Source organism: Euphorbia lathyris, chromosome 8 (assembly GCF_963576675.1).
Source record: "Euphorbia lathyris chromosome 8, ddEupLath1.1, whole genome shotgun sequence".
Taxonomy (NCBI): Eukaryota; Viridiplantae; Streptophyta; class Magnoliopsida; order Malpighiales; family Euphorbiaceae; genus Euphorbia; species Euphorbia lathyris.
Window position 1 is genome coordinate 61,072,604 of NC_088917.1, and position 12,057 is coordinate 61,084,660.

The following is a 12,057-nucleotide window of genomic DNA, read 5'->3' on the forward strand; positions in this document are numbered from 1 at the left end:
CCTTCCTTTTCAAACACCAACACGCCACTCACGAGTCACTGCTGCTGCTTGCTTACGTTACTCCTTCAAACCACGCCGCAACAATTCAATCGTCAACTCATCACGTCGGTGGTTTTCTGCTTTTTGTTTAAGGTATTTCATCATTATGTTTTTTAAAATAAGAGCAAATAAATAAACAGCAGTTAGTAAAAAGAAAAGAAAAAAGCCATAGATATGATTTATATTAGAAAACTATTTTCTTTATAATTTTTTATTAAAGGATTTGTGATCAGTGATCACTCACCACCCTCCACCGATTGAATTGATGTATTTTCATTATACTTTTTTTTCCCCAGATTATTATTAATTTAAAGGTTTTGTTTTAATTATTTATTTTTAGTTTTAGTTTTAATTTTACTTTTGAAATTAAGATTAGTTTAAATTATGGTTTTTATTGTATTTTTTGAATTTAAGATTGTGTCTCTGAATTTAGAGACAGTGATGGAATTGAATTGTATTTTTTTTATTGTGGTTTAGATTGTATTTTTTAATTTAAGATCAATCTGAATTGAGATATTAACTTTGATTTAATTTCATTCAGGTGCTCTGGTTCTTTTTAAAGTGGAAGTTGGCTTCAAATTTCGTCTTCCTACTTCAAGAATAGAGAGTTAAAGTTTTTCAGGTGCAATTGTTCTTTTTATATTAGTTAATAGTTAGATATTATATTTGTTGATGAGATGTTGCCTAAAAAACATTTATCTGGAAGTGAAAAAAGAAAAAGGAAAAAACGAGATGAAGAATTGGTGAAATCACAACAAGGGGCCCTAGATAAGTTTGTGTTTAAGAAACCAGATTCTCATGAAAATTTGGATCAATCAATTGAAAATTTGGATCAAGTAAATGAAACTTTACATAATGAAAATCCTGAAAATGATGCAAATGATCCAATTGATCCTAATGATGTGCCAATTGCATCTAATATTGAAAATTTAGGCATTAATAATGAAGAGCAAATACTTCCTCATTTGGATATATATGATCCTAGAAATTGGGAAGGTATGGAAAACAATGTGAGAGATATTTTAGTTGAAAATGGCCTTATAAGAGAAATGAATCTTAATTTTCCTATAGATTGTTTTTCTAGACATTTCTCATATGCATATTATTCTAGAAAGTTGAGTAATGGTGAGATTAGCGATAGAAAGTAGTTAGTTTACTCCAAACATGTTGACAAAGTATATTGTTTTTGTTGTAAATTGTTCAAATCTGTTAGCAACGTAACATTGTTAGCAAATGAGGGCTTAAATGATTGGAAACATATTAGCCAAAGACTCAAACAACATGAACTTAGTGTGGAGCATATGACTAATATGCTTACTTGGAATGAATTGAGAGTAAGATTAGATAAAAATCAAACAATCGATAAACATTTGCAAGAAGAGATCATGAAAGAGAAAGACCTTGGAGACAAGTTTTACATAGAATATTCTCTGTTGTGAAATGCCTTGCTAAACATAATCTTGCATTTTGAGGGTCCAATGAAAAATTATATCAAGATAACAATGGTAATTTTTTTAGGATTGATTGAAATGATTGCTGAATTTGATATGATTATGCAAGACCATGTTAGACACATTCAGGATCGAGAAATTCATTATCATTATCTTGGGCATAAGATTCAAAATGAGTTTATTTCCCTTTTGTCAAAAAATGTTAGAAGTTCTATCATTAAGGTCATCAAAGAGGCAAAATATTTTTTCGTAATTCTTGATTGTACCCCTGATATAAGTCATCTATGTTGGTCCCGTGTAACGTGACAATATTAGTTCCAAGGGGGGGGGGAGTTAGGAACTATTAAAAATTTTCACGTTAGGCTGACTGTCAATTTTGAACTTAGACTTTCTCGAAGTCTTTTAACACAGCGATACTGAGTAAGTTTTAGATACAAGCTTAGTCAACAGGTGACTAAGTCTGAATATGTCCTTGAGTCAGGAGATAGCACTTGAGTCTATTCCTGAACTCAGCTTCTCAGTTCACTCAACTCAGCTTATGTTCTTTTTAGCGCTTTAACTAGGCAGTATTATAGCAAGCAATATGTTAAGGAGATAAGGGTTAGAATGATATTACTCAGCAGACGTATCCTGGTTCGGCCTCTCTGCCTACGTCCAGTCCCCAGAATTCCTTCCGAGCTTTTCAGAATCCTCTACTGAGCTCTTTAAAGGTAGAGCGCAAACCTTTTACAATAGAAAGCTGAGTATACAAGAGTACCTTCCTCTATTCCTCTACTCACTCCTATTTCTACCGCTGAGTACTATGACCGAGTACTCAGCTTCTCCTTTCTATACTTCTAGAAATGAGTGTTTGTTTGTCCTAAACAACAATTGCTAAGACATTTTAGATGAATAAGATCACTCTAGACTTTTACACAAGATTGGAATTTGTGTAAGATTTTGCTTTGCTTTTCTCATAGAACTTCGAGTATTAATTTGGTCAGCGTTTCGACTTGATTGAAGATCTGCATCGAATGAAGCGTTTGAGTGACCTATTTATAGTGACACTTGATGCACCGGTAATTTCGAATTTCGAAATAACCGTTGGAGACAAACGGCTTCCTGTCGCTTTCACTCAGTACGTGCTCAGCGTCCTTGGCCAATCAAATTCTTGTATCTTCTGTCTTCGGCAATGCTCAGCAGCTTTTCGTCAGACAAAACAGAATGTTTCCACATTTATGGAAAAGTCTTCCAAACAGCTTCCTGTGTCTTCTGAACTTTTCCCAAAGTAGAAATACTTTGTCTTCAAGTTTATTCAGGTCAGCTGCTGACCTGACTTCTTTGTCGCACAACTCAGCGGCTTCGTCTTGAAGCTTTTAGACGAAGTCTTCTCGATCCCTCTTCTTGCTGGGCATGCGTTTCATTCAGCCTGAGCTGCGTTTTGATCTGCTTGGGCCATGTGGCTTTCATTTGTTGACTTGAGCTTGACTTTCTCTTGTGGGCCTTTGGGCCTTACAACTTAATGTCTTATAAATTAAATAGCTCAACATTGAACAAACACATTAGTATAAATAAATCAAAGCATTTAAATTTAATGTGTTAGAATATTTTTATCATGGAGATTTAATTCTTGTTAAATAATTTTGTCAAATCAAAATCATGTGGAAAGGTGTTTCAATAATCTAGAACAAATGACTCTTATAATTCGATGTGTGAATATGTCCAATAACCAAATTAAAATTGAGGAGTTTTTTTTTGAGTTTTTAAAAGTGGATGATACATCAGGATTAGGACTTTTTAATGAATTGCAAGATGTTTTGAAATCTCTTGATCTTAATGTTGATAACGTGAGGGGTCAAGGTTATGATAATGGTTCTAATATGAAAGGAAAACATCAAGGTGTTCAAAAGCGGTTTCTCGAAATAAATCCAAAAGCCTTATACATGTCTTGTGCTTGTCATAGTCTTAATCTTACTCTTGGTGATATGGCACATTCTTGTGTTAGAGCTATTTCTTTTTTTGGAGTTGTTCAACTAGTATATTCATTATTTTCAGGGTCTACAAATGAGATGGAAAATTTTACTTGATAATGTTCCTGGATTAACTATGAAATACTTGTCAAATACTCGTTGGGAGAGTAGAATTAACAGTGTCAAAGCTATTAGATTTCAATGTCCCCAAATAAAATTAGCTTTGTGGGAATTACATGATTCTTGTGAAAATGATGCAAAGTCAAAGAGTGAAGCAGAAAGTTTGGCTAATGCACTCTCTAGTTATGAGTTTTTGCTTAGTATGGTGATTTGGTATGAAATTTTATTTGCTGTTAATGTGGTGAGCAAAAAATTGCAATCTAAGTCGATGTGCATAGACACTACCATACAACAAATAGAAGGAGTGATATCGTACTTCAAAAAGTATAGAAGTGAAGGGTTTACAAATACTATTGATATTGCTAAAAGTCTTGCACTTGAAATGGATGTAGAGCCTACTTTTCCAACCAAGCGTCGTGTTATTAGGAAAAAACAGCAATTGATTATTTTGTGGTGTTGTGGATATGGCAATTAAATCGCTAAACGAAAGGTTTGAGCAATTGAAGACATTTGAAAACATATTTGGATTTTTATATAATTCGAATAAGTTAAAGTCATTGGATGATAGTGAGTTGAGAAGATGTTGTGCTCATTTTTACTCTACTTTTTCTCATGAAAATTTATCAGATGTTGATTTGGAGGATCTTTATTTTGAATTGAAAATTTTACAAATGACTCTGCCTACAGAATTGTTATCCTCCACTGAAATTCTTATGTTTGTCAAATCTGCCGATTGTTATCCTAATGTTTCAATTGCTTATAGAATTTTATTAACTGTTCCTGTAACAGTAGCATCAGCTGAAAGAAGTTTTTCAAAGCTTAAATTAATAAAAACATACTTGAGATCATCAATGTCGCAGGAAAGGTTGAATGGTTTAACAACTTTAGCTATTGAGAATGATATGTTAGGAGCTATTGATGTTGATGCTATCATTAATGATTTTGCATCTCAAAATGCTAGAAGAACCCGCTTCTTATGAGAAATTATATCTTGTTTTGCAGGTGAGACCGTAGGAGGCGATGATTTTTAGAAGAACAAGTGATGATTTTTAGAAGAATTTTTTATGATAAACGACGACAATAGTAGAATAGGGATCCGAATGCAAAAAATAATTAATATTTAAAAATCGATTTTTGAAGGATTTTATTATGTATAATTTTTTTTTATTAAAAGGGCCCCGATTGCTTATTTTGCCTAGGGCCCCTGAATTCTCAGAACCGGCCCTGATTGAGAGTGGTGAACCTTTTGATAATCCTCACGTGTATCGAAGCATAGTTGGTGGCCTTCAATATGCTACAATTACATGACCTATATCAGTTATATTCGGTCAATAAAGTAAGTCAATTCATGCATTGTCTAACACTTGAACCCTGGAAAGCGATCAAACGAATTCTTCGTTACCTCCATTCCACTCCTTCTCATAGATTGTTGCTTCATCAAAGTCATTCTAATAATTTGTTTGGATACATGGATGCGGATTGGGGTGTTGACCCTGATGATAGAAAATCAACCTCAGGATTTACAGTTTACTTGAGTCCAAATCTGATCTCATGCCGGAAACAGCGGACGGTCTCTCGGTCTAGCACTGAGGCTGAGTAGAGAGCTCTGGCGTCTCTTGCATCTGCAATTCTTTGGGTTAAAATGATGCTCACAGAGATTAGTTTTTGTTCTAAAACACCACTAGTTCTTTGGTGTGATAATTTGAGAGCAACCTATCTTACTGCTAATCCTATCTTTCATGAAAGATCAAAACACTTAGAAATTGACTTTTATTTTGTACGTGACAAGGTAGCTCAGAAGGAAATTTGTGTTCAGTATATATCTACCATTGACCAAACAACAGAAATATTCACAAAACACTTGTCAAAAGCTCGGTTCTTAGCACTACGAGACAAGTTGAGAGCTCAACCACCATCAACTTGAGGGGGAATGTTAGGGGATCGGTTTGTAAATATACCAGCCCAGATTATGCGCAGATTATATTTAGATATTATTTACATTTGAATCAGTCAAGTTCCCGTATACTCTAGGATTTATTTGTTGTAACTAACTCCTGTAAATCTCTATTTAAACTATTGTTTAATATCAATCCAAACTAAATTGAGATGAAACATTTTCAGTTGGAAGTGAACCTTTTACAATTATCTCTTTTTTTTCTTTTTCTTGTCAACACCATTCATACAAGGTTGGAAACTATAATTCTACTCGTGGTTGATCTATAGCATCGGCACCATTGTCTGTAGTATTTGATTTAGGAAGCAAGAGAGGTTGTTCCATATCATTTTTACATGTTCCTTCTTCTTCTACAGATTCATCTTTCAACATACTCACATCTTTGCTTACGAAATCCTTGGCCTTTCCCCATAGCACTACATAAAGCCCCATTATCACACCAACACCACCTATCATGCTGCAATTAATTATACCAATTCAATCAATTATTTCTTAATCCAATAAAATACACAAAATCTAATAGAATTAAAAGGTACCTTCCCATGTAGATCTCTTCATGTAGAAACAATGCAGCTAATATAGTCACAATAACGGTACACAATGGATTGAACATTGCTGAGAAAAGTGGACCTCTTTTTGAAATGCACCATGCTTGAACAAAGAATGCAAGTCCTGATCCTATAATTCCCTATTCATTTTATCATATAGTTTTAATTAGTCCTAATCAGACTCTAAACCTTAACCAAAATGAATAATTAAAGAAGAGTATGCATACTGTAAATAAGCAGCAAAGAACTTCAAGATGTGACTTGAGCTTCCATGAAATGGGATGTGGCTCTATGAAAATTACAACAGCTGCAGACTGTATTGCTGCCATGAAACACATCCAGGCTGATACTGATAAATGGTCTGAACAACTCTTTGTAATTGGAACCTGTTTAACATTTTCATTACTAGTCAAGATGTATCAAAATGTGGGATTAAGGGGTTAATTTACTTTTTTTTTTTTATGGGTACATACCTGTAGAATGAGCCAGCATGACCAGCAACAAGCACTTGCAAAGAGAAGTAGAGAGCCCAGCAGCCAATTTTCACTGCCTAAGATAGATGTGTTGAGTAGTTTTGACCCTCTAAGTAAGGCCATTGATATGGCTCCTCCCACACACAATATTGTTCCTCCTATTTTGGCTAGACTCCTTATGCTTCTCAATTTTATCTTCTCTATCCTTTAAAAAATTAAAAAAAAGTCTCATGATTATCTCAAATATTGTTACATGGGTAAATGAGGTTGTCAGTATTCGAACATGTCATGTTGTGGAACCAATTGAATTAAAAATTCAAGCAGATAGTTGAAGTACAATCATAGAACTTATATTAATCTCTGACATTATTTACCCGAGAAAGGCTGCTATAGCAAATGTAACTGCAGGGACTAGATTACCCATTGCGCTTCCCATAGAAGAAGAGGCTAAGTATATTCCTTCAAAGAATAGATTCTGATTTATTGTTACCCTGAAACATATATATATGCTCATATTAATCAAATTTATATCAACAACCATATGTTATAATTCATTTACTTCAACAATATTCATACCCTATTAGAGATGCCAAAAAAATCAGAGGAAGGTTCTTTAATCCCAATGAAAACTCATCTGATTTTCTTCTGCAAAAAGAGACAATCAAATCATGAAATTCATCTAGGTAAGGTAAGTGTTTATGTAATAAAATTAAATTTTACCTGGAAAAATAAGCAATAGGTGCAATAGTCAATGTTGCTATAGATTGCCTGTAGAAAACAAAAACAGCTGGACTCATTCCTTGTAAAAGAGCAGCTCTACTGATAAGAGAAACACCTGCATACAAGAATTGTAATCCAACCATAGCCATTTCAGCCTTGTAATTCTCTAATATTCCACCCATTTTTTTAGATGTGGAATGCTTAACGTTTTAACTTGCTACCAATATGTACTGTTTTTTTTGGAGTTGATAAGCTGTTCTTATAATGAGTGTACGAAAAGATATATACTGGAAATAAGAAGCAAACAGAAGTAGTGTGCGCTTACAAGGATAATTTTGTCGTCATATATATAAATTAGCATGAGGAAAGATTACAAACAAGCTCATCGTCGATCTGTCTGCGCTACCAGGCAAAGAATTTGTAATCTTTTTATACGTTTTAATATATGCAATTTGTACTTCTTTAGATTACCTGGCCTTTTTTTTTTAATTAATTTGCAAAATATATTAATCATCACAATTCAGAATAATTTTAATAATAAATTTATAATTAATAGAATTTTAAGTCACTTGTAACTGTTAGAGTTAGTAATTTTAGAATAATTTATCTGAAGTTATGTTAAAATTTTAATTAGTCATTAAGAATTATTAAATTTATTTATTAGGTTTGTAATAATTATATTCATGTACTATAAATAAGTTAAAAGTATAGAAACATGTATTAAAAAAAATAAAATTAAGAAAATTTTCATCATATCTTTCTTTCATTTTTTATATATATATTTTTTTTTGTCTCCAACATTTTGAAATTTTTAGATCTACCATATGTGTCAACATGAGGTGGATAGTTTCAAGCCAGTCAGGCTTATGATAGTGAAGGAATAGGTTCAATGAGTTGAATGGATCTTAGATGGATTAATTAACTTTTTAGAAGGGAAAGTTACAAAAAAAAAATGACTCATTCCACCTAGACCTATCCATGGGTCCAGGTATCCGTCAGGCCCGTACAGGCCTCGTATCTCTTGAGTCGGGTTAAGACAGTGAAAAATGATTTTAGATCCAAATCCGTTAAAACCTGTCTATTTTTTGGACGGGTTTAAGAATGATAAAAAAATAGCATGAACTGGCCCGCCTTATGAATATTAATTAGAGAATTTATATTTATTTTAAAATGTAAATTTTATTTTTTATAATTAAAAATAATGTATCTTTTGTTCAAAAAGAAAATAATATATATTTTTTAAATGAGTTTATACAGATGAGTTTATAATTTGATTTTTAAATCCAACTCAATCCGAACCAAACCTACCTAAATTAACAACCGACTAGATTTGGAATGAAAATTTTGATATTAAAGCCCATTAGCTCAATCTGAATGCAGTCGATCTGGCCCAGCTCATGGAAAGCAGCAGCTGCATACCTATCATCATTGTAACACATGTTTTTTTAATTATTGTTTCTATTTCCATTTAGGGGGCGTTTGGTTTGGGGTCTTTAGGAATGAGAATGGGAATGAGACACTACAAGAAAAAACGCTATCACCGACAAAAATATCTGTCGGTGATTGCCTAATTTGCGTCGGTGATCCTGATCACCGACGGAAGACCGACAAATATTGATGTGTCGGCATTGACCTCGTAGGTAAACGGCTGCGACAGTTTTTTACCGACACAAAAACATCACCGACACAATTTTCAGTCGGAGCATTGTGTCGGAAATGCCGACACCTTTTAGTAGGTGATTTCAGTCGACATTCCGACAACCTCACCGACTCACATGTGTCGGTCATTTATTTTTTTAATATTAATTTAATAATTTACAAACAGGAGATTGGGTCGGAGATTGTAAATTATATTTCAAATCAATTTTATATTTTCTTTTTGGTCTATTTATTTGGATTGAATGGAACTCGTATATATATATATTACAAAAACTAAAAAAAAAACTAAGAATTTGATACAAAGCAATCCTATTTACAGGAAATGCAACTACTAACACTAAAATCAAACTTGTAATAAATTGATTTAAGTAACTAAATAATTAAACAATGTGCTTTGCTGCCTTTTCCCTTTTTTTCTCCACAACACATATACACAAAAGTTGTATAAATTGGAGTAAGTTAAGCACTATCTGACAACTACTCATGTTGAAGAATTGATGGCTTCATTCAAACTACTAGGACTTCATGAACTATAAAAGAGAAATAGCATTATTTCAGGTAGAAACTAGATGCTTAATAAAATCAACAAGAAACCAAAATAAAAATCTAATGAGAAAGAGTTTGCCAAAAACCTCTCTTTCTGTCAGTTGGCTCAATTAGAAGTAATACCAAACATCCTCTAAAAATCATTCCTATAGATTATTTTCAGTTCAAATAAAAAATTGGGCAAGGACTTTTAGAAGTTCAGAACAGCCATCCTTAAAATTCCTAGTAATGCTACAATTCCGCTGAATCAAAGAAGTCAAGTCCATAAACAACATTACTTACACAAGATGAAATGAAGATGGGCCAGATGTAGCAGCAACTCTCTGAGCACGTTGCGCTTCATCTCGATAGAGCTCCTTTACTTCTCTCTTCAAACGTCTAGCTTCATGCGTCTCCTCTTTAACAGCAACCTGCATCCATAATTAAAATCTCATAATCTTCAACAAACGAACCATGGTAAATCAGCATATGGAAAAAACAAGGATAAATCCCCGAAGAAGGTGCATTCATACCAATGTTTATGTTAATAAAACGAATTTCTTATTAAGTCAAGTTAAAAAAAAATAGTTGTAACAGTAACTGTTGTAGGTATATTGAATTTCATTATATTCCCGAACATAGACCTAGATGAAAGTATCAACATGCCTATGGATAAGTAAATTGTTTCCCTAAAGGCCATTTTCAACAGAAGAATACATAAAAATTAATTCAATACGAACACAGAGGGAAATGGATCAAACAAACAACAAATAGATACCTTTCGTTCTTTCTTCTTCTCCTCCTTGGACTCATGACCATGTTGCTTTCTCTTTGCTGGCTCAGTTTTCAAACCCGCTGCATCCTTGACCTTTTCAGCATCAGATTTTCTACCAGGCATGAAATCTATAGGAAGCTTCTCTTTTCCTCCAAGTGATATCACATGATTGGATGCACTCAAGGTTCTGAGAGAGTTTCAGCTATCTTCTTCTTTCTAGCAGCTCATAGAGCATCAATTGTAGCAGGGTGGTTATCATGGTTTGAATATCTGGTTCCCATCGTCTGACAATCCCATTGTTTGGACTCGTCACTACTTTCATGTACCACAATGGCATCCACATTGTTGTCCTCATTTTCATACTTTTTGCACAACGTCGAACAATAACAGCTGCAATGTCTACTGATTCTTTACTTTTTGTTCTTCCATCACCGTGCAATAAATCTGCAGGAACTTCAAACTTACAATCCATCTCAAAATCTGCAGAGTCATTAAGGACATGGTTGAGTTTATTTTCAAGAGATTCATCTTCTTCAACAATATTATCTTCAATGAACTCATTTAATGTAGAACACATACATAGACATGCAATAAAAGTGAAGCAGTAAGTAAATTATGATTTGAATGGAATTACTATCAGGGGTTAATGCACGAATAAAAAATGACATCATCTACAGTATATGAATAGAACAGCATTCTTTCAAGCATTGTGCATGGTCAATTTGAGCAGTGTTGAATCAAACTGCTAGGACTCCAAATAAGAAGTAACAGGCATTGTATACCAGGAAGAAAAAAAAATAGTAATGAAGTTAAAAAAATAGTTCAAAAAGAAAAATCATACCAAATCAAATTTCTCATCCAACATTTGGCGAGATCGTGGCTTTCTCACTAGCAAAATCATACCCTATTTCTGCTTCTTTCTCAACACTACCATTTTGCAGTGCATTTTCTTGATTGCTTGAAGTCACATGACCACTAGATTTGCCAATCAAATGAAAACTCTCATCTATAACCAAATCAGACTCATCCTCTGGAAAATTTGCGAGAACAATAAAATCTCCCTCTAAGTCCTCGGCATCAGAACCAAACCCGGATAAATCACTATCATCAAGCAGTCCAACTACTTCAAGATCCAACACTTTTTGTAACCTGACACCAACAGTCTTTGAAGCCACACTGTAAATGGACATACCATTAGCATCATGAGTATTCACCTCAGATAACCGCACTCTTGAAGCATCATAGGCCTGAAAATTCACAATGGGCAGTCATTTGCACTAGTCCTCCAAAATACATTCTAATGTCACAAACAGTTTCTATAGTTCGAGCCCATTGATAGTAATTAAACATCAAAATGAGTGAAGCAGCAGAAAGATGAGGCATGTTGAATGGTGATAAAGAACGATGAAGATATTTGGCATAAATTCATTATCAATATGTAACCTAGCCACTTCGACGAGATACGAGTTTGATAACAGTGAGCACACCTATCTATAACAGTCTAAGATGCTAACTTCAAACATCAGTTACACTATAAGAGCAGTTTACATATTATTAAGCTAAATATAGTTATAAATAGAAAAAAAAGGAAAAGAAAAGAAAAGCAATTAATATATCTTGCTAATTTAGAATAGGTTAAGGACTCAATTAACCATTTGTAAAGCATGGGCATCTAATTGAGTTTTTAAGTATAGTCTAGGGGCTAATTTTAATTCAGCCAAAAAAAAGATACAAAAGACAAAAGAAATCAATTGAATAATTTCTCCAAAGATAAGAGCAATTAATAGTTAGATCAGTTCAATCATAGTTGTAACCACCATTATTATTCACAACAATATGAGGAA

General features: G+C 33.4%; 1 protein-coding gene and 1 pseudogene across 1 annotated transcript; both read right to left on the bottom strand.

Moving 5' to 3' along the window:
- Positions 1-5,503: 5,503 nt before the first annotated feature.
- Positions 5,504-7,496, bottom strand: LOC136203259 (WAT1-related protein At4g30420-like). Its single transcript, XM_065994373.1, has 7 exons — positions 7,255-7,496; positions 7,111-7,179; positions 6,909-7,025; positions 6,535-6,739; positions 6,289-6,447; positions 6,050-6,201; positions 5,504-5,970 (listed from the first exon to the last, which is right to left on the bottom strand). Exons 1-7 carry the CDS (start codon positions 7,434-7,436, stop codon positions 5,754-5,756), a joined length of 1,101 nt encoding a protein of 366 aa, XP_065850445.1. The 5' UTR covers positions 7,437-7,496; the 3' UTR covers positions 5,504-5,753.
- A 2,092-nt stretch (positions 7,497-9,588) lies between these two features.
- On the bottom strand, positions 9,589-10,790 carry LOC136203962 (uncharacterized; annotated as a pseudogene).
- Positions 10,791-12,057: the final 1,267 nt, after the last annotated feature.